The 27194-nt window shown below is 49.9% G+C and overlaps 1 protein-coding gene across 4 annotated transcripts in view; it reads left to right on the top strand.

Moving 5' to 3' along the window:
• Nucleotides 1-27194, top strand: part of PDE4B (phosphodiesterase 4B) — a 150258-nt gene that overhangs the window by 78166 nt on the left and 44898 nt on the right. For all 4 annotated transcript variants that reach the window (XM_085067386.1, XM_085067387.1, XM_085067389.1 and 1 more), the window contains 4 exons: nucleotides 13162-13356; nucleotides 15229-15265; nucleotides 15353-15423; nucleotides 19629-19678. In XM_085067386.1, coding sequence (XP_084923512.1) covers nucleotides 13162-13356; nucleotides 15229-15265; nucleotides 15353-15423; nucleotides 19629-19678 — 353 coding nt within the window. The remainder of the gene's footprint in view (nucleotides 1-13161; nucleotides 13357-15228; nucleotides 15266-15352; nucleotides 15424-19628; nucleotides 19679-27194) is intronic.

Genomic DNA, 27194 nt, shown 5'->3' with positions numbered 1-27194 from the left:
AACCCAGAGGATAAACATTGGCTGGAGGAATAGGTCTGTGAGTGAAGGCTTGAAGTGGGGTTGGATTGAATGTCCCAGTTTCCCAATGATCACAAAAGGCTGCCTACATTTTTCATCCATAAAGACAGCAAATTGTTTGGAGAGGAGGCTGGGAGAACAAGCTGACCCCCTTTTGCTTTAGTGCATTCAAATTGTACAGTGCAAGAATTATTCTATTAAACCCTGCCCTCACTGCTGCTCTCCCAGACTGGTTCAACTGCAGGGAAGAAAGCCCAGCTGATGACAGATGTAATATTATGGATTTATTTCAGATTAGAAGTGTTAAAAAGTGGATTCTGGCAGGGGGGAAAAAGCTGTTTTCCTGAGGAAACAGAGAAAATTGCCAAAGCTCTGCGAAAAGTGTCACCTTCCATGAGGTCTGCCATGGCAGCACAGCAGCTGTGGAGGGAGGAATTGTGTGAGGCTGACAAATGTCAGCACGTCCTTCGTGCAGGCTGGGAGGGGCTGAGGCTGCAGGATCCACAGGCAGGGAGAACATTCCATGGAATTGGAATCACACAATGGTTTGGCTGGAAGGAATCTTAAAGCTCATCTTGTTCCTGCCATGGCAGGGACAACTTCCACTGTCCCAGGCTGCTCCAGCCTGGCCTTGGACACTGCCAGGGATCCAGGGGCACCACAGCTTCTCTGGGAATTCCAGCCCAGCCCCTCCCCACCTTCCCAGGGAACAATTCCTTCCCAATATCCCATCCATTCCTGCCCTCTGGCAGTGGGAAGCCATTCCCTGTGTCCTGTCCCTCCATCCTTGTCCCCATCCTTGTCCCTCTCCAGCTCTCCAGCAGCCCCTTTAGGCCCTGGCAGGAGCTCTGAGCTCTCCCTGGATCCTTCTCCTCTCCAGGTAAACATTCCCAGCTCTCCCAGCCTGGCTGCAGCCCTGGAAGCATTTCCTTGGATCTTTACAGAATAAGAGATGGAGTTTTTAGGTATTGACAAGCCCTCATGTAACCTCCAACAAACTCTGGAATTCCATCCTCCCATCAGAAGAGGTGGAATTTCTCAGGCTGCTGCTGTAGAGTTGGGTCCCAGCTGGGGACAGTGGCAGCCAGGACTGCCAGCCCAAATTCCACAGCTCTGCTTCTCCAAGTCTGTGAATTTACCAGTCACCTATTTTTATGCAATTGAATATCTTCTCCGTGGCTGTATTTTCCCTCCTGGTATTAGGGAAGCAAAGGAAAAGCTCTCCTGGGCATGAATGAGGAGCTGTGTAATGGGCTGCAATGGCTCCATCCAAACCATTGTGCTCTGCCTTGTGAATATCTATTTAATCAGTGGTTTTAAAAGAGCTGATTTGTGCTAAGTGATTTTTCTTTCTTAGACTGCAGCAGGAATCTCATCCTCCTGTGAAGATGCAGCACAGGCAGCCCAGCTATTCTGGGCTTCAATGGCTCCATTGAGCTGGGAGAGCTTCAAGGAGCAGGGATGCTATTGGGATGGCTGTGGAGCTGCTGGGAGGAAGGAGCACTGCAGGATGCTCTGCTGGGGTGGAGAGCCAGGCTTTGTTAACTCAGCCATTCCACTCGAGTCAATCAGGAGCTCGGCTGTGTTTCCTGCTCTGCTGATTTGCTGTGCTTTAGGAGTTAGGGCAGCTCTGGATGGCTTGAGACACCAGAAGGTTTCAAGCATTACTCTTGGTGACAACTTCATTCCATCAGCCCTGGAAGAATATCCATCAGCCCTCACCACGTGTGCTTGAGGTGGCACTGCTGCCTCTCTGCCACCCCAGCATGTCCCTAGTTATGTTCTCAGGCTCTCTCAGTGGCTTTTGCTTCCCCCTCAGCCAAGGGAACGAAGAGGGATTGGGGTTCATTGTGCCTTTGCTCCCTGCAGGCACAAATTAAGGCAGAATTTTGGGGTTTGTGTGGTGATTTAACAGCACTCAGAACGTTGATGGGCTTAGATTCAGTGCCAGAGGACATTTCTGAGGAGAGCACAGCAAAAAGCCACGGTGATAAGCTGTGCTGTGAGCAGGGTGAGTCCTGCCCAGCTCCCCAGGCTGGCACATGCTGTTGTCCCCTCTGTCCTGTCACTGAACACTGCACAGCCTCCCCTGCCCGTCACAGCAGCACCTTGGCAGGAGACAAAACCCCCAAACTGTTCAGAGCTCAGTGCTCAGCACACAAGGTTTGACACGAGGGTTTTGTTGCCCTCTCCTGCCACCTGAGTTATCTCCTGTGCTCCTCACATGATGGCCAGCAGGCCCTGGCTATCTGCGTGGCATTTGCTGTCCCCTGCGTCAGATGTCCTGCTGGGTGACACCAGGGTATTAATAGAGTGTCACACTGGCTTCTGGCTGGAGGATATCAGGAGAATCCTGTTGTTTGCCTCCCGCCCTGGCTCGGGATGCTGATGGTTCCCAGACCCTGCTGGAGCTGGCAGGCAGTGAAACACCAGCCCAGCCTCCTGGCCAGCAGCCAGCTCCAGGAACGTCCACAAATTCCCAGAAATGTTTCCCAACCTGAGAACTCAGGGCTGACCCAGGAAGGACAAAAGGAGATGGATTTCTGCTGTGGTTCAGCAGCTGGAGGCAGAGTCACCCCGAGCTGGGTTTGGGTATCTCCAGAGAGACCCCATGACCTCCCTGGCAGCTGCTGCAGCTCTACCACCCTCCGTGGGACAAGTTCTCCCCTACATTGAGGTGGAATTTGTGTTTTAGTTTAGGGCCATTGCTCCTTGTCCTGTGGCTGGAAACATGTGCCACCATTGACTCCAGCAACTCCTGACTCATTTTGGGTCTTTTTGTCAGCTCTTCACTAATTTCAGGTGTTTTTATGAGTCCCTCACCAGTTTCAGGTGTTTCCAGCAGCTCCTCACTAGTTTCAGGTGTTTTTATCAGCACCTCACTAATTTCAGGTGTTTTTGTCAGCTCCTCACCAGTTTCAGTTGTTTTTATCAGCCTCTCACTGATTTCAGGTGTTTTTATCAGCCTCTCACTAATTTCAGGTGTTTTTATCAGCCACCTCACTAATTTCAGGTGTTTCCAACAGCTCCTCCCTAATTTCAGGTGTTTTTATGAGTCCCTCACTAATTTCAGGTGTTTTTATCGACTCCTCACCAGTTTCAGGTGTTTCTAGCAGCTCCTCACTAATTTCAGGTGTTTTTGTCAGCTCCTCACCAATTTCAGGTGTTTTCTCTGCTGTGTTCTACCGATCAGCTCAGACATCTCCTCCTCCCCCTGGCAGTAACCCCTCAGTGTCTCCTCTGCAGATTTCCCCACACCAATATTTCCACACGGTGAGTCAATATTTTTAAATGGATCCACTTTGGCCATTGATTAGCTCTGCCCACTCATTCTTCATTAGCTCAGGTCAAACCCTTTATCAATACCCTAAAACACCCAGGATGGCTCAATTCCTATTAGCCCAAGAATGAAGCTTTAACTGCAATCAGATAAAACGATTTTGTGCCAGGCCTACCCGTTTGTGCTTATTCACACTGCAAACTTCACCTCCTGTGTAATTAAGCAGTAATTAATTGTAGCCAGTGCTCTGCCTGTATTTATTCCAAATTTCCAAGTGGCTGTGGCTGCTTTGTTGCGTTGTTTGATGCTCCTGGATTTGATGACTTGTGTCAGATTTTAGTTTTGGGCTGATTTCGCTCAGCGCCCCCACATCTCTTACTTCTTGTGAAAAGCTTTATGGTTTGCAGGAAGTGACTCCAAAACAGTGATGCCAGCAAGTGATTTCCAACATGAAACAGAGCTTCTAAAGGTTCATTAATTAAGGAAGATCAAAATGAGCCCTGGAGCAGGTCTGGAGAAGATTTGCAGGTCTAGGGAATATTAACTGTGTTATTAAATGATATTTTGGGTGCCAGCAGTGCTCTATCTGCTTTCCCATCAGCGAAACCATCCCTTCCCAAGAGGAATTGAGAAGCGCAGAGGAGGTGGTTGAGGTGGGGTGAGGAGGCTGCAGGAGCCTTTCCCTGATCACCTGAGGTAGGGCTTGAGCAAGGAGGTGATTTGGCAAGGAGGAAACTTTTGCAAGCACAAGCATGTTGTGGAGGAGTCCCAGAGCTGGGTGGGGAGGAGGGGGCAGATAGAGTGGTTGAGCTCCAGGGATGGAGCAGAGATTCCTGTGCTGTGTCAGGGATGGGAGAGCTGCAGGGAGAATGGTGAGCCAGGTGATCAGCAGGGTCTGCAGGATTTGCTCTGCATGGAGGAGCAAGCTGGAAGGATGCTGGAAAGGTTCAGGGGCAAGAGAAGCAGATAATGGATGTTATCTGCTTTTTTTTTATATCTATTCCCTCCTTCCTGAAGTGCTCCATAGTCAGTCTGGCAAGGATCGATCCTGCAGTCCTGCAAAGATCCTGCAAGGTCCTGAGCACCCCTGGAAAATCCATGGCCTTGTGTTGGCTGCCTAACCTCACCATTTGGTGCTGCAGGATTTTTGCCCTGCCTGGATTTTTGGGCTCCCAGTGACTCCTTTAGAAGGTTTTATTCTTGCTCTTCACCACCTCTGCCTTCTCTCCATGTTGCAGAAAGTTTTCCTTCTGCTCAACCCAGTTTGCTGTCCTGAGTGATTAAAGCTCATGGCAGACCATGTGATTTAATAACAGAAAATTGAGATCTGGGGTTGAACTTGACCCTCTTTTCCCCCCTTTTGTTCCCCAGCAGCTCGAGGAGGAAGGGAGGCAGTGTGGGCAGCACAGCTGTGTCCCTGCTGCTCCTGCTGAGGGGTTCCTTCCGCCTCACTGGCTTAGGAAAAATGCAAATTTATGGAAATCCTGTCTGGGATGGCAGGCTTTGTATTCCCTGGCTCTGTCTGCACTCGGGCTGGGCTGGGCTTTTCACAGAATCATGGAATCACAGAGTCATGGAATCGTGGAATCATGGAATGATTTGTGCTGGAATGGATCTTAAAGCTCATCTTGTTCCTGCCATGGCAGGGACACCTTCACTGTCCCAGGCTGCTCCAGCCTGGCCTTGGACACTGCTAGGGATCCAGGGGCAGCACAGCTTCTCTGGGAATTCCATCCCATCCCTCCCCACCCTCCCAGGGAACAATTCCTCCCCAATATCCCATCCATCCCTGCCCTCTGGCAGTGGGAAGCCATTCCCTGTGTCCTGTCCCTCCATCCCTTGTCCCCAGTCCCTCTCCAGCTCTCCTGGAGCACCTTTAGGCCCTGGCAGGAGCTCTGAGCTCTCCCTGGAGCAATGATCAATGAATTACACTGTTAATCCCACCAGGAATGACATCAGGTTGGTGTTTCCCCCCATCACTCCCACGGCAAAGCTGTTCACTGCTCTGTCTGCTCTCGAGGCACAAATCTCCCTGTGATTTCCAACCTCAGTTTATTCCTGTCCATTTGATCCCCTCTCGTTTTCACACCAGGATTGTCCTTTAGCACAGAGATCCCAATTTCCTTTGTGGCTTTTGTCTCTGGCACTGGTGCCACCCCTCCATGGGGGAGCAGCAGGTGCCATTCCCAGCCAGCCCTGTGATCCACGTGCCAAACCCCTCAGACAGAGCAAACACTTGGTGCCAAAGGACCAGCACTTTCCACCTTTCATATTTTCCCCTCAAACAGCACCAGATGCTCACGATTTGGATGAGGCAACTTTTGCATTGAGCTTCTGCTGGCCCTGAAATGCTCAATTAGAGCTATAAAAAAGATTGCCCTTGGAATCACATCCTGACATTTGCTATCTCAGTGTCCTTTCCCGTGCATGTAGAAGATGGAGAGCACAGACATTTGAAAGATGTGAAGCAAGGAAAATTTCACTGCAATGTGCCCAACTGGATTAATTATGGTTAAAGGCCGAGTCTCCAACGGATTTAATGATCTGAATACCATCTTAGGACATTTCACTGTCTTTTTACTGACAGGCTCCACAGATCCCAATTAGGTAGATAAATCCAAAAACCAGGTCAGATAATTATTCCGTGAATCAAGTGGAAAGGCTAGATGCATTTCTGAGCACAGCAGCTTTCCATGCCCCCACTGCTGGACTTTTGGGTACCGAGAAAGGGCAGGGGGGAATGTAAAACATGAGTGCAGGAAATGTGTAAATCTTGCTTCTCAAAGGCTGCCTGTTGAGCTCAGGTAAAATGGAGAACTCTCTGGTCTCTGGAAGTTGTTCCAACGTTGTCACTTTGTTCCTGGCTCCAGCAGGGCTGACAGCAGATGAGAGCAGCTCTGTGAGGTGGGGCTGGATGGAGCAAAACAGCTCTGAGCTTCCTTGCCTGCTCCCAAAGTGCCTCTGGAGTGCCAGGAGATGCTGGTTTTAAGGGCAGGATGGAGTAAAGCCTGGCTCAGGCCAGCAGCCTCCCGATCCATGCAGATCCAGGAATGCTTTCCCGTGTGCTGGAAGCAGAGGTTGTTTGCTGGATGGGACCCTTGAGACCTGCTGGAGGCTTGGCTTTGCCATCAGTGCTCCGGGAAGGGAGTTAAGTGCAGATTGCACTTAAGAGGGATATCAGACACTTGGAGATGCATCAATAAAAGATGGGATGTAGGACTGGAATTCCTCTTCTGTACCAGGAATATCCCAGTGGGGAAAAGACAGGGCTGGACCTTGTGTTCCCACTTGCCGAGTGGAATTATCCCACCAGGCAGGGAGCAGGGCTTGTCCAGAGGCAGAAGAGCTGTGAGGTGGCTTGGAGCCCCACCAGAGCACACCAGTGTCCCTGTCACACCAGCCAGGCCACCACGGGCAGCCTTTTCCACGGGAGGCAACATCAGTGTGCTGCAGATTGGGAGAGACAGTCTGAGCAATGCTGCAGGGCTGAGCTGGAGCTGGGGAAGCTGCAAAGCTGAAGTGACACTGAGCAGAGCAGAGCAGCCAGGCCAGGCTGGGATAAACACTGCCCTGTAGCTGGAATGCAAACATCTGTGCCATGGACAGCAGTGTTTCACAGAGCAGGTGCTGCTAAAATCCGGAGTTGGGAGCACCCTGCTGTCCCTGTGCCACCTGTGCCACTGCCACAAGCCATTCCAGCACTTCCCAGCAGGGAAAAGTGGCAGTTTCCCCCTGGGGAGAGCCAGCTGGGTTCTGCCATGCAGTAAAACACAGCCTGGAGATTGGTTTGGTCCTGGTGAGCTGTGGGTGGGCAGGAGCACCTGAAGGTGAGGAGAGCTGTCAGTGCTGCACAGGGAGGAGCACTGGGGAGTCCTGGGATGCTCTGGATTGGGAGGCAACTTAAAGATCTTCTCATCCCACCCTTGGCATGGCAGGGACACCTTCCACTGTCCCAGGCTGCTCCAAGTCCTGTCCAGCCTGGCCTTGGACACTGCCAGGGATCCAGGGGCAGCACAGCTTCTCAGGGCACCCTGTGCCAGTTATACTTTAGCTGAGTAGGAAGGGAAGCAACTGCTCCACCAGTTGTTAGCTGGAAAATTTTCAGGAGGAAAAAGCCCTCAGGAAGTGGCTTTGCTGCCCATCCTGGGAGTGATTACTCTCTCATCCATATGTCTTTCCAAGCTCTGGAACTAAAATGAGAGGTTGTGTCTGCTGTGTTTGCCTGTGCCTTGCATTTTCCAGAGATTAATGGCAATGAACCATTGGAAGAGGATAAATAGCCCAGGATGTACATTTGGAAAAATAACAACTGGATTTTAGCACTCAGAATTCCTTCTCTGGGGGACTTAAACAACCCCACGATGTTCACTTGTTACAGAATAATGTCGAGCTGCTTATCTGTAGTAAACATGAAAAGGATTAAATTTTTTGGAACCCTTTGTGCTAAGAAGGAATCCAAACTCATTTTTACCTCCCTCTGTACTTTTCCAACCATCTCCTGGTGGCTGCTCTGAGCTGGCAGGGTGCTGCATGCCATCCTTGCCATTTGCTGTGCAAACCAGGAGCCTCCCCAGGGTGCTGCTGGTGGGTTCTGCTGGAAAGCTGGGAGGCTCTGCCTCTGGAGACTCATTTTTATTTTGGGGCTCTGCTGAAGGTGGATTTGGGCTGCAAAGGGAGCAGCAGCAGCTCTCAGGTCTGTTTTGGGCTCTGGGTGCTTTGGTTGTTCTGCCTCTGCCGTACCCACTGAGCAACAAAACAGCAGCAGGGAGGGAATTAAAGCCACGGAATGGTTTGGATTGAAAAGGACCTTAAAGCTTACCCAGTGTCACCCCTAGCCGAGGGCAGGGACACCTCCCACCAGCCCAGTTTGCTCCAAGCCCTGTCCAGCCTGGCCTTGAACTTCTTTATTCACAGATTACAAAGTCAAGTAAACACATCTTTTTGCTTTTGGATGCATGCAGAGGCTTAATGATGTGTTTAGCAGCAGATGACAGTTTCTGTTACAAACCCTTCACTCGGTGCTGCCAGGTTGCTGTGGCAGGGAGCTGTGACAGCAGGGAGGGGTGCTGGCTCTGGGTGGGGACACTGAGCTCTGGAGATTGCAGGATCATGGAGCCACAGATTGCTGCAGGTTGGGAGGGACCTTAAAAATCATCCAGTGCCACCCCTGCCATGGCAGGGACACCTCCCACTGTCCCAGGGTGCTCCAAGCTGGCCTGGGACACTGCCAGGGATCCAGGGGCAGCCACAGCTTCTCTGGGAATTCCTTCCCAAAATCCCATCCATCCCTGCCCTCTGGCACTGGGAAGCCATTCCCTGTGTCCTGTCCCTCTATGCCTTGTCCCCAGTCCCTCTCCAGCTCTCCTGGAGCTCTGAGCTCTCCCTGGATCCTTCTCCTCTCCAGGTGAACATTCCCAGCTCTCCCAGCCTGGCTCCAGCCCTGCAGCAGCTCCAGGGCCTCCTCTGGCCTCTCTCCAGCAGCTCCACATCCTCCTGCTGTTGGGTCCCAGAGCTGGAGGCAGCTCTGCAGGTGAGATCTCACCTGGGTGAAAAAGATTAGGAGCTGCATGAGGGACAAACCCAGCAGAGGGATTTGGCCACTTTGAAGAGGTTCCTGAGAGCAACAAGATTTTCCTAAAGTGGGAGAAGGTCAGGAAGGGGAGAAGGTCGCTAAAGCCTGTGGAGCTGTGAGTTGTCACCCCGGGGAGCCCTGTGCCCGTGCCAGCTCTGTGTGTCCCATCCTGGGTCATTAAGTGCTGATGGTTTCAAGCACAGCCCTTTCCACATGGAAGATTATTCAGGAAAAGCAGCAAGCTGTTCTGATAATGGGGAACAGGTGCACAGCATCAGAGAGCGGCCAGGCAGCGTCAGGAACAGCATTTCTCCTTGCTTATGGTTTTAAGAATCCAGAGGGGTGTCTTGGTGAGCTTCATGAATCTCAAAAAGGATCTTTATAATTAACAAAGTCTGCCTAAGCCTCTGGAAATATTCTGGAAACATATTTGGTGTCATAAAGGTGGTACTGTGGTTAGGAGATGGGGAATGATGTCCTCGGGAATGATATCCTCAGGAATGACTCTGGGAAGGCAAAGCAGATGGTGAACCTTCTTGGAGAGTCAGTGCTGTCATCCCCGGGAAAAGTGTAAATTCCCAACATAAACAAAAATCCACGAGCCTGCCTGGTCTCTGGGCTGAAATGTGTTTGTGTTTCATCTCCAGAGCAAAATGTGGGGTGTGCAGCTCTCATGGAAACCACTTGACTTGCAGTGACTATTCAAATGACTCTGAATTACATCCAAATCATGGCACATTCCTGTTTTTCAATCTTTTTGCCAAATTCTGCCACGTTCCAAGGCTGCTGGTGGGCAATGCTAATCCAGGGATAGTGCATTCCAGTGCTGGTGAGGGGTCTGGAGTGGAAACCATATGAGGAACAGCTGAGGGCACTTGGCTTGTTCATCCTGGAGGAGACTGAGGCGAGACCCATCAGGGTGTGCAGCTCCTCCCGAGGGCAGTGGAGGGGCAGATCCTGATTTATTCTCTCTGAGAGCAGGGACAGGACCTAGGGAAGGGCTGGAGCTGTGTCAGGGCAGGGTTAGGTTGGATCTCGGGAAAAGGCTCTTCCCCCAGAGGGTGCTGGGGCAGAACTCCAGGAGCATCTGGACAACACAGCCAGGGATTGTTGGGGTGTCTGTGCAGGGCCAGGGCTTGGATTGATGATCCCTGTGAGTCGCTTCCAGCTCAGGAGATTCTCTGATCTTGTGGTTGTTCCAGTAGCACTGCAGCATTTGAGCAGCTGGGGGTTGCTGTTATGAATTCTCTTTGTTTGCAGAGTGACTCATGAAAGCTCGCTGTGTTTTACAATGATTTCTCCTGGCTCGCCGCTGTCTGTTCATTACCGTGGCTCAGGCACAGCTTCGCTCAGGTCCGAGGCTGCTGCCCGCTCGCAGCTAACTCCTGCCACCTGCTGTCCCTCTCCTTCCTTCCTTGCTCCTCGCTTCCCTGAGATCCTGGCTCGTTTCAAACGCGCAGGGATAAACCCTGGAGCTGCAGCTGCCCCGCGGTTCGTGCTGAGCATTGCTGAGCTTTGCCCCCTGCTCCTCCCTCTGCCCATCCTCTGCTCCCCCCATCCCACCGAGCATCCCGCAGAGCATCCCGCAGAGCCAGCAAGGGGAGTTTCTGGAGGGAAATCCCAGGAACAGGCAGGGATTCCTTCCCAGCTCTGCACTGCTGATAGATAGAGAATGGCTGGGCTAAGGCCCATTCCATATGGATCATGGAAAAGATCTCCAAGATCATCAAGTGCATCCATTCCCAGCTCTGCCCCATGTCCCCAAGTGCCACATCCACACAGCTTTAAATCCCTCCAGGAATGGAGACTCGCCCACTGCCTTGGGCAGCTTTTCCAATGCTGCTGTCACCTTTCCTCCTCTGGAGCTCTGTGCACGTGTTAGAGTGGAGATCTCCTACAGGGACAGAGATTTCTGAAGGATTTATCATTCAGAACCTGCTATCTACCTTAGATAGCAAATTTCTGACCCATATGTTTAAATAGCACAAGTTATACCACAAATGGGGTGTCTCACTGTGGTTGAGTGCTGTTGCTTGAAGATAAACTGGAAAGGAAATTTTGGGATTTTTTTATCCAGGCTGTTGTCACAGTGCTTTGGACTCGGCCATCCTTATTTTTAAGTAGGCAAATGCAGCTTTTATTCCGCTTGGACAAAGGCTGTGGAGTGTGCAAACTTCAGAGAGGACCCTCACAATCTGTGGAGTGTTCTGAACATGATGATGAAGTTTTTCCAGCAGAACTCAGCAGTTAACTTCCAATTAAAAAAAAAGTAGTGGGAAATGCAGTTCTGAGAGGGCAACTTCACAATCTAATTGCACTTCTTACCAGTTCCAGCAAATGTTTGTTTGGGTGATGTTTTTGGGTCAGGGTGGGTGTTGTGCAAACCGAGAGGAACTGGTGACAAACACAAGGTTAAGCTCTCGCTCTTAGTGTCTCAGGTCACATTTTCCGAACACTGGATCATCCAAGGGGAATAGTTTCCCATATTCCACTTCTTGTAACCATTAAAAAGCCATGACAGCAGAGTTATTCCTGGGTTTTGAGGATCTTGCTCACGGGCTGTATCTCAGGGAGTGCCTGTTCACAGGCACAACATGGGATACTCCTGGCAGAGGTAGCTCCAAACTCTGGAATCTGTCACTTTTTGGGGAATTTTCTGCTAACTTCTGCCTGAGCACGTGGTTGGCTGAATGCTGGATCAAACCCAAGGAAAAAGAGGCTGCGGAATGCTGGCACAGCTGCACGTTGAACTTGAGGAAAGGAATAAAAGCACTTTTCAGTTGGGTTCAGCACGTGTTCCATACAGCAGCATTCCAGGTGCTGGAACAGGGAGCACGGGAAGCGGGCAGCCAGGAGCTGGAGCAGCCATGGTATTCCCAGCTGGGCATTGGCTTCTCACTAAGGCAGCCTGAATGTGTCCAGCTCATCCCACTGCCATAGAAATCTGGAAAACTTGCAGGATTCAGGCAAATTCAGGCATTAATGTGCTCCTCCTGCTGCAGTTAAAGCGCTCTCTGCAGAGAGGAGGGAGAGCTGAGTCTGCCCTGCCGCTGTGCTCAGGGAGTCTTCTGGATTAAAGAGTGGAGGGATGGAGAAGGGCAGGGCAGGAGCCTCAGCTTGGTGTCCTGGTGGGACATCAGCCACGGGAAGAGGCACTTTGCCCTGGTGGGAGCAAGAACTCAGCTCCTATTGCAAGGAGACAAAAACTGACTTCCAAAGGCAAGGAAATTCATCCCCAGCATAGCTGTGCTGCCCTTGGCTTTGCTGGGCCGTGGTCACACATCTGGTGTTTCCATCAGGCCCAAGTGCCCAGGCAGAGGAGGCCAACCTGCTCATTTTCTGGGTTTACGAGGGGTGTCACTTGCTGCAGTGGCCAGGGTGACTTCAGCCACCGGTTGCAGCAGCCAAGTTATGAAACCACAAGAAAGTGGGTGTAAAATGGAAATGGTGACAGAAAGTGTAATGCTTTTTTTTAGTTTTTAAACAGCCCTTCATTTTGCAGCCCAGCTGTTTAAAATTCGCTGAACTGATACCTTGAATGGCTAAAACGTGAGTTGGGCATCCAGCTCCCACAGCTACCAAGTCCTCACTGATCCTGCAGGATTTCAAAAGTTTGGCTCCAGAGCAGACAGGGACAGGGCTGGGCTGGAGGGTGGTGTCACATTGTGGTGTCTTTAGTCGCTGTTGGGCTTGTAAGACTTGGAGGGAGTTTTGGTAAATGGAAACCCAGGAGTTGTGCAAACGGCCTTGAGGGTGGAGTGGGGTGTTTAGAATCACGGAATCCTGGAATGGTTTGGGTTAGGAGGGATCTTAAAGATGATCCATCCCATCCTGCCCTTGCCATGGCAGGGACACCTTCCACTGTCCCAGGTTGCTCCAAGTCCTGTCCAACCTGGCCTTGGGCACTTCCAGGGAGCCAGGGACAGCCACAGCTTCTCTGGGAATTCCATCCCAGGGCCTCGCCACCCTCACAGGGAGAAGTTTCTGTCATCTCTAATCTACCCCTGCCCTCTCCAGTTGCTGCCTGGTCATGCTGGGAGTGACAGGAGCAGTGCTGAGCTACGAGAAATTCCTGCTGAAGGAAGCATGAGCACAGGCAGCCAGGACAGGAGCCTCGGGGGTCGATGTTCCATGGTCACGCAGAGTCGTGCTGGCACTGGGTAACAATGTGCCAGCGAGGTGCTCCCGTGGCCGCAGCACGGTGACTCGGGGCGAGCCGCGCTGAGGTGACAATGCCCTGACAGCCCTCTGGTGGCACCCGTGTGACACTCAGCCTGTGTTTCGTTCACAGCTTCGATGTGGAGAATGGCCCGTCCCCTGGCCGCAGCCCGCTGGACCCACAGGCCAGCTCCTCGTCGGGCCTCGTCCTGCACACGACATTCCCGGGGCACAGCCAGCGCCGCGAGTCCTTCCTCTACAGGTCCGACAGCGACTATGACCTCTCACCAAAGACCATGTCCAGGAACTCCTCTCTCCCGAGCGAACAGTAAGCATCAATTCAGCTCATGTTCTACACTCTCAGAGCTTTCTGTGCTGCTGTAATCCTCAGATCTTACAGGTGGTACACTCATATTTCCTAGCCCAAAACAGGTGCTTTTGTCTGCCAAGGCAGGTCCAACGTCCTCCCCCATCTCATCCTTCAAATTTTCCCATTTTCTCCAGAATTGAGCAGAAGAGCTTTCAAAGCCATATCTTGGAATAATAGAGAAGTTATGCTGTACTCATATTTACAGTATTGCTCTTCTTCATCCTGTTTTGTGTCGTGGGCTGCTCCCTAAAACCAACTGGAAGACGAGCTGAGAGAGATGGCTGAGCTGGAGAGAATCAATACCCACAGAGCCTGCAGCTTAAACCAGTGTCCTGGATTCCCAGCCCTTTGTTTTGAAAGGCACAGTTTAAAGTTTTAAACTGACCATTAACTGTAAAAAAAAGCACTCATAAAGTGAAGTTAGAATGTTGTGAAAGTTTTGTCACGGAATGGAAATCTGAATATTAGCCAGATCCGTGAGAATGCTGCAAGAAAATATCCCTGCTGTGAGTTAAAATGGAGTAAATATTTGTTGAAAGAACCACTTCAAATGATGCAAATAGTGTGTTTGGTGTAAACGGGGGGGTTGCAACAATTCCCAGCAGTGTGCTGGGGTGGGGGAATCCCATAATTTCCCCCAGATTCGTGGCTCTCTGCAGCTGAAGTGTCCATCTCCTGTGGGCACTGAGGCTCTGTTAGCACTCAGGAGTCTCCATCAGTGTGGAGACAATTTTAATTAAATTGTAGACTTAGCAGCACTGATACCTGAGCCAGGACAAGGGGGTGAGCTCTGTGGTGGCACAGGCAGGGACAGTTCCTCTTTGGAGATGTCCAGCACCAGGGGACACCTCTCCAAATGATCCTGTGTCAGCCTGGAGCTGGCTCTGCTGCCCTTGCTCAGTGCATCCTGTTACTATTTATGGGATTCATAATAGAATTGACTACAGTGTTGCTCCTAAGAGTGCCTAAAGGAGCTCCAGGAGAGCTGGAGAGGGACTGGGGACAAAGGATGGAGGGACAGGACACAGGGAATGGCTTCCACTGCCAGAGGGCACAGGGTTAGGTGGGATATTGGAAGGAATTGTTCCCTGGGAGGGTGGGGAGGGCTGGGCTGGAATTCCCAGAGAAGCTGTGGCTGCCCCTGCATCCCTGGCAGTGTCCAAGGCCAGGCTGGAGCAGCCTGGGACAGTGGAAGGTGTCCCTGCCGTGGCAGGGGTGGCACTGGATGGACTTTAAGGTCTCTCCCAACCCAAACCCTTCAATGATTGTTTACCCTATCATCTCTCAGTTAGGTAAATCATAGAGGATTTTCCATACATTTTCCATATGGCACAAGTACCATATATAATACAATACCACCACCAAAAAAAAAAAAATCCCTCTTATTGCTGGCAGCAGAGTGTTTTCCTCAGAACTTCTGCTCAGATCTTCCATGATGAAAACAACCGGACAAAACCCGGCGTCTGAGCAAGATTAAAGACTGCGACAGAGATCAACAAAAGCCAGGAAATTCAAAGGTGACCTTTCCCCGCACCACTACGGTTGGTTTTTTTCCACCGTGGTGCAAGTGTGAGCCTTAACTTTTGAATTTCCTGCCTTTTATTGCCTGGCGTTCCCAGTCTGAGCGCTCGCTCCAGCTGGTTGTTTTGGATATACACGGCTGACCTTTCCATCAGGAGCAAGTTTTTATGTGGTGATAACTCAATGCTGCATGGGTTCGTTGGTGAGGAAAACCCCCTCGGGAAAAGGCTCATCCCCTGAGGTGAATTTCGCTCTGTTTGAAGGTAAATTTGTACAGAAATTTATACATTATCTCCATTTTTTCCTTAGGCATGGCGACGACCTGATTGTCACACCTTTTGCCCAGGTGAGTTGGTGGCACGTTGGCCTCTAGAATGGTTTTTATACAGCACTAAAGCAGAAAAGGTGACGCTGGTGGTTTTGTCTCCCTCAGGTGCTGGCCAGCCTGAGAAGCGTGAGGAACAACTTCACGCTCCTCACCAATTTACACGGCACCTCCAACAAGTAAGCCTGGCTGTTTAAGCTCCTTTCGTGCTCAAGAGGAGCAGAAGGGGGATGAGCGGGGGTGGCGGGGCTGGGGAGCCGCGGGGACAGGACGGGAGAGCCGCGGGGACAGGACAGGAGAGCCGCGGGGCCTCAGAGCCGCCATGGCCTCAAAGCCTGCGCGGGACGCCAGGGGGCGCCATCTCCTCTCCCTCATCCCCTCACACCCTCATGCTCTCATGCCCTTTTCCCTTCATCCCCTCACTCCCTTTCTCCTTCATCCCCTCATCCCCTTTCTCCTTCATCCCCTCATCACCTCATCCCCTCATCCCCTTTTCCCTTCATCCCCTCGTCCCCTTGTCCCCTCATCCCCTCACTCCCTCATTGCCTCATCGCCTCATCCCCTTGTCCCTTCATGCCTTCATCCCCTTGTCCCTTCATCCCCTCGTCCCTTCATCCCCTCATCCCCTTTTCCCTTCATCCCTTCATCTCCTCATCCCCTTTTCCCTTCATTCCCTCATCCTCTTAGGTCCTCACTGACTAGTGAGCAATGTGTTTCATCTGGTGCAATGTCCACCGCAAATCATGGGGGCAGTTTGGGGTCCCTCACCATGAAAAGAAATGTTGACGGGTTGGAGAGTGAGAAGGGAAGGGAGCTGGGAAGGGTTTGGAGCCCCAGGAGAGGCTGAGGGAGCTGGGAAAGGAGCTCAGCCTGGAGAAAAGGGGGATCAGGGGGAACATTCTGGCTCTGCACAACTGCTGACAGGAGGGGACAACCAGGGGGTCAGGCTGTGCTCCAGGGAACAGGGACAGGATGGACAAGATGAGACCCAGGCTGCACCAGAGGTGATTTGTTTGAATATCAGGAAGAGTTTCTTCCCAGAAAAGGCTGTCCAGCCCTGGCGTAGCTGCCCAGAGCAGTGGTGAGTCCCCATCCTCTGCAGGATTTAGAATCCCTGTGGATGTGGCACTTGGGGACATGGTCAGTGGTGGCCTTGGCAGTGCTGGGTTGAACTTGATGATCTCAGAGGTGTCTGCCAACCTGAGCAATTCCATGATCTTTGTCATGTTGCCACCTTGGCTATCTCAGGAGTTCCATAGGAGCTTGGAGCAGAGGCATCATCTCTGTTCAGTCAAGCCATGGTCCTGCCCTGCATTTCCACCACTGCTTCACAGAGCAATAATAATCCCAGAATTGTCCAAGCTGGAAGAGATCCAGCAGAATCAAGTCCAACTCTGAACCAAACGACCCATAAAGGGATCAAACCCATACCCTTGGTGTTATCAGCACCAGGCTCTATACCCACTGAGCCAATCTCATGTGAGCTGTTAATGAACAGCTTCAAAGGACATATGGCAAAGGGGTCACCCCAAGTGTGAGGCTCTGGGGACAACAAGGATTTCCCGGAGCTCGGCTGTGAGGGGGCTGCCCAGAAAACTAATCCCACGTCACTTCCTGTGACACGGATTGCTCTGAATGAGGAAGGTGATGCACTCAGCAGGAGGATGTTGTTTTTTCTACCTGCTGAACAGGAGAAACCAAACAAACTCCTTTTTACGCCTTTGTCCGGAACCACCATTTCCCCCTGGCTATTTATACTGAGCCAGTCATCGTCATCCTCTGGCCTGCTTTGCCCCAGGAGAGCTGTTTTGCCTCAAAGCACCATCATCCATTCCTGGCGAGGTCTGCTGTGCACCCACCCATCCCACTGATCCCACCCTGGCACTGGCAGGCACTGCTCGCTCCAAGCTGGCTCCAGAGGGGAAGGATGAGGTGCAGGGATGCATTCCAGTGGGATAACACAGGCTTGCTCCACGCTGCAGGTGTGAGTGGCATCACTTGGTGCCCACCGTGAGCTCACCAGCTTTTTTTTTACACAAAGCCCAGCATTTTATCTACATGTGAGGTTTTCCTCCTGTTGATTCCTGTTGGCAAATTTTGATGGGAAGGAACCGCCGCATTCCAAGATAGAGGTTAATAAAAAAACAGATGGCTTGAATAAGTTCCTTTTTTTTTTTTTTTGAAGCGTTTTTTTGGACAGCTCGGGCATTTTGGCAGTTCCTAATGAGGAATCTGAAATTGGACAGGGCCGGAAGGAAGCGAGGGCGTAACCTGTGGGACACACAGGCATCTTACAGTGTCCTTTGGAAAACATTCCCAGATTTGATTGAGGTAGAAAGTCGTTTGCCCAGCCAAAGTAAAAGCCATTAAATTTTTAAACCATCCTGTGCCAAACATCCCAATCCGTGGCGGAATGTGCTTCCAGGTGCTGCAGAGCTTCCTGCACAGTTTCCAAACAGCTCTGCTGGGTTACAGCCATGCTGCCAGCTCATGATTTTATCATCTGTCTCATGATACGTGATATTTGACTTAAACTTCTGCTCTGAGGATCATGAGAAGCTCAGCTTTTCTTTAACCCCTCCTCCCCTCTTTTTTCCTCCTCCTCCTCCACCCCTCCTGGCCTGAGCAAAGAAAAAGAGGATGCTGTCCCACAAATTTGCTGGAAAATATGAATGTTAGAGGCTGGAGGAAAAAAAAACAACTGGCAGTCATATTTTTTGGACTTTAACGTCAGGGTTCTTGAGGCAGTTTCCTGATTGGAAAAGAGGAGAGGATGATTAATGGGTTTGGAGTGCTGGAGTTTGGCAATTGCGGCCCAGGACAGGGTTGGAAAGCATCTGGAGCCTGCTCCTTGTAATTCCCTCCAGAAGCAGGGAAGGAGCAGGAAGCAGGAGCTGTGTCCACTGGAGCACAGCGATGGCTGAGAAGGGACAGTGCTGTCAAAATCCACCTCTCAAATCCTGCGCCCTGGCTGCCTGGAAAACAGGATGGAGCTGGGAATACCCTGCTGAGCAGCAGCTCCTCCTCCCCTACCCCCAAAGGCATGTCTGTGCAGCTCAGGCTTTGGAGATCCCTGCATCCCTCAGTTCTGGCAGTGCTGGAGCCGTGGCGTGGTGTCCCTCGTGGGGAGTTTCTGTTTTTTAGAGATTTCAAGATCTGGCTTTTCAAAGGCTCGGCAGAGGCAGGTCGGGGCACATTTGCAGGGAATTCAGCACCCAATGTGTGTGCCCTGTGCTGAACCCTGCAGAGAAGCTGGGTCCTGCACACCCTGCCAGAACAGCCTGTGACTCCCGGGAGGCTCCTGCCGGGAGCAGGCTGTGGAGCCAGGATTGAGGGCTGGAAGCAGGAATTGTGCTCCTTTCACTCCGACCTCACCTGGGCAGCGAGGCCTTCCCGGAGCACTTCTGAAGAACCCCCCGGAGCTACAATTGCAGCCGAGTTGAGCCGCTCTGCCTGCTTTGATTCCAGCTTCAAAGCAGAGCTGGCGAATAATGGATGTTGCAGTTCAGTGGCTGACTCCGAAATTTGGGGTTAGGAAGGAGCTTGGCGAGGGGAGAGTGTGGGGAAATCTGGCTTCAGTTAAAATGGATCTGAAACTTCTTAGGGAAGCAGAAGCCCAAAGTTTCATTTCTGGTCAGCCTGAAGTACTGCAGCCAATCCAAAGTGAAATATCTTGATTTTGGTGTCAACTCTTTTTAACTCCTTTAAAAAACAAGTTTCTGATGATGGTTTCAGCTTGAAAAATTAACAGTTTTGTTTGGCAAGTCTCACATGGAACTGTGTTGACATTTGGAGAGGATCTGCACCTTTTTCCAGTCAGACCCTCTTGGCTTGACTTGAGCCAATTTTCTCAAATAGCTTTTGGTCCCTCCAAAGTCCAGGCTTCGCTGCTGAAATTGTTGCTCTGAGTCCAAAAAGTGTCCTTCAGCTGTTTCAGAGCTGAACGATAGTGACTGCAGCATCTTCTTCCTCACCTCAGGAGCAATTCCAGTGTTAACTGCAGGGTTTAAAGGCACAATTCTGACCTTACCTATGGCATTGCCTTGCAGCAGTTTGACATAATTTCAGGGTTTTTTCCAGACTCTGTAGGGAAATCATGGAGGAGCCACCAGAGATTGGCCCTTGCTGATTTCAGGCATATTTTGAGCAGAGAGCTGCAAAGGCAGCATGGGGTGGTGGCACATTTCTCCCCATTCCCAGCATGTGGAACAGGCAGGGAACAGCCATCTCTGGGTTTTCCTAACAGATCTGTCAATACTGCTCAGCAAATCGTTGCAAAGTGTTTGGGTTTCTTTGGGAGGATGAAAAAGGATTTTTAACTGAGGGAGTTGGGTTGGAAAGATAAAATCCCACCTATTGACAGAGCATTCTTTCTCCCTCTTAGGAGATCTCCAGCCACGAGTCAGCCACCTGTGTCCAGAGTGAACCTGCAAGGTACGTGTGGGATTTGGGAATTGGCTGCAAATCCAAATGCACACATTTATTGCACAGTTTTGCTCTCAGCTGCTTCCCTCATGCAATTCTGGCATCCTCCTGCGAAACCAATAGGAGAGAGCTATCAGGCTCCAAATATTGTTATTTTAATCGTTTGGTTTGGGGTTTCTGCTGGTATATTAGCACAGGAGATGAACATGATTTTGGTTTGATAGTCATGGCCGCAGTGGCTGCTGTTCTTGTGAGTCCCTGGGAGCACAGGCCTGGACAAGCCCCAGCCCACGAGCCTCCAACAGGCTCAGACACAGCTGGATCTTTTTTTTCCTCCTGTTTATTTCGGTTTGTTTCCATGTGATCTGTGTACTCAAACCTTTCCTGGGTGAGACTGCCTTGGCTTCCTGCTGGGAAGGGATTGCCAGGGCAAGCTGGGGTGGCAGTGCTGTGAGGGCAGCTCAGGCAGGGTGGAGGATGAGGGTGAGCAGCAGAAACTGCTTACTTAGGACAGAATTATTTCTTTGAACACCAGGGTTTAGCCAAGCTGAGGGGCTGCAGAGCCCTGCTCAGCATCAGAGCTGGTGCTGCTTGCACTAATTCAAAGGTGGCTCCAGAGAGAAGGAGATAAGATTTGGAGCAGTGCCCGTTTGTAAGGTTTAATCTCAGCCTTTCCAATAATTACATGCTTGGAGGGACTAATAAAGCTTAATTTTTACAGCCTGGATAACTATCATTTCCCTTCCTGCTGTGTGTTATTTATTCTCAGGGGACACGTAGAGTCCTGGACACTTCCAGATTAGGTTCCTCCAAACTTGTTAATGGGAGGTGGAAACCTCTGATGCATAAACAAAACTGGACAACACAATCCTCAACTCCTCTTTCTGTCAGAGCTAACAGGAATGCAGTTCATCACCTGATTTAAAGTTGGGTCTAGCAAGGCTTTGATTTCGTGCCTGTGTAAAAAAAAAAAATAATGGAAAATTTCCTAGGTTTTCCATAGATCTGTTTATGTAAGTTAGAGAGAATCTAATAACGAGAAGAGAATGCCCTTCCAGGAATTTTTAGGTTCATTTTCTTAACACTTTCCGTGGAAAAAATTGCCCTGAACGTTTTAACACTTTGGGGATGTTTTTTCTCCACTATTTGCAATGTGAGCTGTAGGACACTTGGTACTTTTTAGCTGACCCAAGCTTCTACTGCTGGGAATGCATGAAAATTCCTTTTGGAATGAAGTGTTTGACACACAGAATTGTAGAGGAAATTTTGTGTTACCCTGGAAAAGTTGGATCTGTGGCCCCTCAACTAAATGGGTTGTTAACCACTAATCTTAACTGCTTTTATGTGAAGCCTTCAAGTGAAATAAAAAAGTGAGTTGTATCATTACAACTTAAACAAATCATGACACTTTGTAGGTAAGAAGGAGAGGCATTTTTGAGATTAATAGGAAATTGTGTTATTTCCTACGTAAAACCAGCCAATATTGGCATTACTGGGAGAAAATCCTGTGGTTCTTGGTTAAATTCAAGTGATTGCCTTCCTCTGTCTCTTCACAGCCACTGCCACACACTGAATTCCTTCCCATGCAGCAAAAAACAATCACAACCCTCGAATTTCTAAGGAAGTTTCCTTTTAAATGCAGCAAGAACAGAGATTTTTAAGGAATATTTTCAAGGTTTGCACCTTTTTTTTTTCCCCCTTTGATGGTTTCTGCTTTGGAAATTATGAACGGAAGGAGAGATTTTTCCTATCAGATCCCTTTCAGTTCTGTGCCAGTGGCTGAGAGGATGCAGAGTGTTTTTCCTGAAAGTTTTGCAGAAGGAAGCAGTCGTGTTTTGATTGGGACTAGGCTGCCTCACATCTCTCTAGATAAAACACTGTGTTTGGAGTGAGCTGGGTTTAGAGCCTCTGGATCTGCTAAAGCTTGGAATTTGATTTTAACCCTCCAATGTCACCCATTGATTCATGGATTTACCACAACCCATTGACATCACCGTGAGCACCTCGTGGATGTCTCCTTTGATTTGTCATTAGTGGGGTGATTTATATCCTGTTCTGAGAAGTGCAGAACTCAGGCTTTAAAGAAAACAAGCCTGCATTAATAAAATTACCCTGGAGGGAGACAAATTACATCCAGCATTTGCACTGCGAGGAATAGATGCCAGCTGTTTTCTCCAGCTGGAATATTCCAGGATTTTCAAAGCAACAACAGTCAATCTGTTGCTGGTGTTGCATCACTGAGGACCCAGGCCCGTGGTGAAATAAATGAGCTGTGGTGAAATGAGGGAATTCTTTTTCTTTTTTGCTTTCGTTTTCTTGAAAGTCTGAAAACTTCTGGCCAGGCTTTTCCTGGGACAAAGGGCTTTGAAAGGCACTGCTGGTGTCACTGTGAGTTTCAGAGCTTTCTTAACCTTGCAAGCACAGCCAGAGAAGGAAGGGGAATATGGATTGAACATCCTGTGTTTTGTCCTTGGTATCAGCTGAAGTAAATCTGGCAGATTTTTCCTGTTATTTTGTTATAAGTGCAGCTCGCAGGAACGCACAAAATCGCTTTTATGAATTAACTGAGAAACCATAATGTGGAAATACAAAGCCGTGGCAAGAAGTGCCTCAATCCTTAATGAGCTGTTGAGGCCACAGCTGGGCAGGATAATGGGAATGCTGGGAGGTTCCTACCTGGTGTGTGGCTCCTGAGGTTCCTTTCTGCTGCTCCCCTTTGTTTCTGCTGAGCGTGGCCTCTGCCACAGTTCCTTTGGGTGACCTTTGTGCCACCTTGGGCTCAGGAATCCATCGGCGCCTTCCCTTCTCCATCCAGCTCTCCCCTCCCCTGGCCCCAGTGAAAGGTCTGCAGTTCCTACCCAATGATTCAACCAATAACATCTTTAACCAGCAACAAGTCTGGCTCTTCCTGCTTAGTTTGGTTCCTTCTTTCGCATTTATTCCCTTCACTGACCTTTATTCCCTCTGAATTAAATCACTTTTCGCTGGTTGCCACCTTCAGTCGAAGCCTCTCGTTCTTCCACTGATTTTGGTACAAACTTTTCCCAATCTGGTTTGTCCCCATGGCCCATGTGTCACACATCAATGCCTGGATGGACAGCGTTTTCCCATTGGATCAGCTCCACTTTTAATGTCACCAGTGGTGACAGGAGCAAAGCACAGAGTTAGGAGCAAACAGCACCAAGTGCTTCCCAGGCTGTGGGGGATTTGCAGAGACTCTTCTCTGGAGTCCCTGGATGCTCTCAGCCCTCAGTAATTACAGCTCTCCTCACAATTAATGATCCAATATTGCTGATCTGCCCTGCAGCCCCAGGTCTGGGGAGTGTAGCCCTTTGGGGTATGTCACCCACAGCCTTTCAGGGCTCGCTGGATTAAAGCTTTGTTCAAATTCCTCTCTGGGGATGGGAGGGAAGGATTGGTGTTTTTCTTGCTTGTGCCTTAGCTCTGCCTTCCTGTAGCTCGGCACGTTTGTCTGCACTTCTCACATGCCTTTACACGACCTCCAAACTTGTACTCTTTCATTTTTCCTGTGGGTGTAGGATGTACACAGACTCGTGCACGAACCTTTGTAGAAAGCATAAACAAAGACTGGATAATGCTTGTGCTACTGAGAGCCCCAACTCTTTGTAGGAGTTGAGGAGCTCTGTGCATCCAGGTGAGCTCTGGGTTACAAATATCTCTAAATCCCAGGTAATTAGTGTGGAGCTGCTGGGTTGCACCATCCTCCTCTGCTTGGCACGTGGAGAATGGCTCTGGGCACACACATAGTAGAGGATTCATGTGGAAATTCTCTTTCTTTGCTGGGAGTTTGGCTGAAGATTTGACCTTTTGATTTGGAGAGCGACTGTAAAGTCAAGTGGTTGTGGTGCTTTGGGCTTTTACAGGAGTGCAGAGGAGCCGCGTGTTCCTGAGCAGCTGAGCTACAGAGTAACTAACCGGCTGTGTGCACAAATGTAGGCTTGGTGTCACCTACAGATATTATTTTTAAAGGGTGCAGTGCTGGGATGATGCAGATTATCCAGCAACTCAGCCAAACCGTGTAAGAAATCAGGTGGATAATGAGCTTAATAACACAACTGAATGAGGGCTGTTGAGTGCTAGAGCGATTCTCGCTGCTTTTCACATGAAAAGAGCGTTTCAAAGCGAATTTTGGAGCGGGGCTGAGGCAGCTCCGGGGCCATCCCGAGGCTGTTCCCCGCTCTCCGGGGGGAGTTCATTCCTGCGGGGAATCCGTTCCGCGTGTTGCGCCTGCCTGGCTGCGAACACACCCCCCGAAAGTTGGACTCATGCATCTTAGTAAGTATTTCAGTTATGCTATTGACGTCAATGCAGTCATTAAATAGATTGCCGGCCCTCCCAGCGGCGAACCCGTGCCAAAGACCTAGAGGCAGACACATTTTAAAAGAAGAACATCAGGTTTGCTTTTAGCGTTTGGAGAGAATAAGGGAGAAGTTTCTTCTGAAGTCACCCTTCGCAATAAGGCTGGTTTTTGCTTCATTTTCTGAGGCTCGTTTTCGGTGAAGATAATTGCTGTGTTTTATTGAACACACGTCTGTTGTGTTGCCGTGTGCATAAACAGCTCCAAACGAGACTAAAAAGTCATTTTTGTGATCAGCTCTGGCTGGCGAGTGACACTTGTTTCAGGTCTCCTGGCTAGATTTATTTGTGTATCAAGTGGCAGGAGGCATTCAGGCAAACCTGCTTAGCCTTTGACTCCCGAAATTCTGCCAGGATTGATTTCATGACATCTATATAAGAAAATAGCCTTCATTTCTCCTCGGCAGGCTCTGAAGACACACAAGCTAATCATGGCTCCATGGCAACGGCTAAAAACTGTTTTCCCCTCCGCCCCACCTGTGGATGTCACATGAAGATGCTCCACGTGCTGCTGCCATCAGGAGCCTGTCACTCCCCGGGCCAGCTGCCTCCCCAGCCCTGGGTGAGCAGGACTCCCTGAACATTCCCGCTGTCCTGCCGTGTTCCCGGGGCAGGCTGGGCTGCCTGGCACTGCCGTTTGTCACCCGTGGGAGATCCCCGGTGCTGGAGCAGCTCTGCAGGTCCTTTTTCCCGGTCAGGAATGGCTCTGGGCAGAGGGGTGGGAGCTGAGCTGGGGACACACATAGGTGGCAGCAGCAGCAATGTGTTTTGGAAGAGGTCAAGGCGCGAAACCTCTGGTTTTTGGTGAGGTTGTCATTTCGCTGATGATCCCACACTCTGCTATGTGGGATAAACCATCAAACCAGTGCTGGGTTATTAAAAGGGCTTTATCTGATGGATGCCTTCCTTCAGAGTGACCCAGGCAGCTGCAGCCCCGCGGTGGCAGTGAAGGGACCTTCGGGGTGTCACCGTCCCGTTGTGTCCCTGCTGCCACTCGCTGCTCAGGGCCAGGCCAGGCCCTGGCAGCTCGGCTGGCTCCTCTCCCCTCCCTGCATTGCGCAAGGGCCCTGCGGAGACAATTGGGCTCTGCCATCGCTGATATCAGAGCTGATAAAATCTGTGTCTCTTTTGTTTGCTGCACAGGATGATCAGGGTTGCTGGGGGGGAGATTTTGACAGCGTCAGTCCTCAGCACCCTGCATGGGCTCCAGATGAGAACGAGAGATCTCTCCTCCATCAGAGAGAAAAACAACCCAAACCGAACCAAACCAAACCACCCCAACCAAAGCTCTGGCAGGTTGGGTTATTTTTGCAGGTTTCAGGGCACAGTCTGTGCATGCCTTGGGGATGAACAGTGTCCTTCACTGTCCCTCTGGCTGAGCCCCTTCAGCCCCATGGCACAGCATTTCCAGGCAGTGGGAGCTTCAGTGATCTCCCCAAAGCCCCCATGGCTCTGTGGGAGTTTCTCCTTCCACCCCCGAGGCTGAGCTCAGTGCAGTGTTGTATGCAGAGCTGGACAGAGCTGGCTGTGGCAGTGGGAGAGGCTGAACCCAACATCAGTGTGGAGAATTCCCAGGGAAATGCACTGCACAAAGCCCAGAGCTATCCCCATGGCCAAACCTTTGTGCTCCTGCACGATCTGATTCCCAGTGTGAGTTGCTTTCTTCTTGCGTTTTAAAAAGTGTTTCCAACGTTGTGTTGTGATTCTCAGCAGCCAAATCGTTTGGTTCACAGTTGGGCAGGAATTACCAAATAATTCCTTGTGTTTATTAGTCTTGGTTCCAGGTTGGAAGGGAATACACAGAGGGAAAAACAGTTCCTGAAGGACAGAACTGGTATTTGCTATCCTCTGCAGGGACATTTTGCCCACCAAATTTAACTCAACAATTACAAAATAACAAGTTTAAAGATTAAAGCTTTCTGAGCTTTAAAATCAAGGTAAAATTAAAAAAGGGAGCAAAGGGTTGCTCCATTCTCCCTCTATTCCACATGGAATTGCATCCATTCTGATTCAGACTCCCCAGATGCCAAACAGCGATACTGAACAAAGAACTTATTGATTGTTTCGATGTTCAAATCACCCAGAAATGTTCTGGTTTTATCACCAGTTTCATCTCCTGATGAACTAAAAATGATTTCTGTAGCCAAGCAAGGTGTGCTAATTAATGTAACCAGCATTGTGCAACCAGGGAGGGATGTTACACTAAGAGTTAATGAAACCTTTCATTGTAATATTGTTTTCTCTAAGAAGTGCCTGCAAAGGACAGCCTTAAGGATGCTATAATTGCAATACCTTTTTTTGACAGAAAGGAAACAGCTGCTAATTATTTATGGTTATTAATCAAACCTGTCAGTTTATTCAAAGTTCATTTAGTTTGCTGTAAATATGTATGATTCCCAACATTTACATTTTTTTAGCAGTAGCCTTTAGAAACCATTGAAATACACCTCTCCCTGTGGGATATATTCTCACATCACAAAGGATGCATTGATTGGCTTTGGTGTGCATTCAAGCACAGAATCATTTTAGGAATTCAGAATTAAAAACAAACCTGCAAAATCCTGCAGGGTGTCGATTTGGCAATTAATATCTTTTGATTTTGTAGTCAGGACTGTGCCTGTGGAAGTGACAAACGTGAGCCAGGAGCAGGGTCTCACCCAAGGTTCAGGTGTTTGCTGGGAGCCAGGATCAGTGGCCTTTATTCAGTGCTGAGGAACTGCATGGTTAAACTGAATTTTAAAGGCACTGTGCATTTCAATGTAGATATTCCAGTATAAATATCCTGCTGTCAGAAATCTCCCTTTCCAGCAGGAAATTAATCATCTGTGCATGCTAAACTCCTCCACCACACCTTCACACTCTTCAAAAGCTTTCTCAAACACTTTTCCCCTGTACCTCAAAGCCTCCAGGTTCCAAGCATTTGGAGAGAGGCTTTTTGGAGGGTATTCCAGACACCCTGATGTTTTCCTTCCAAGTGGGTTGAATCCACTCAGACCTTTCGTGCCTCAAGCATGTGTTTAGGGAGCTTTGACAAGCTTAGCACTTCATACCGAAATGCTTCTGAAATGTCACATTTTACGAGCAATGTCTTTTTTCTTTAAATACCATATATTAGGCTGACAAAAGCAGGAGTTGGTCAGAGCAGTCT

This window comes from Lichenostomus cassidix, chromosome 8, assembly GCF_008360975.1.
Source record: "Lichenostomus cassidix isolate B80296 chromosome 8, HeHo_3.0, whole genome shotgun sequence".
Lineage (NCBI taxonomy): Eukaryota > Metazoa > Chordata > Aves > Passeriformes > Meliphagidae > Lichenostomus > Lichenostomus cassidix.
Note: the sequence above shows the minus strand (reverse complement) of the source record. Positions and strands in the feature narration are given on the sequence as shown.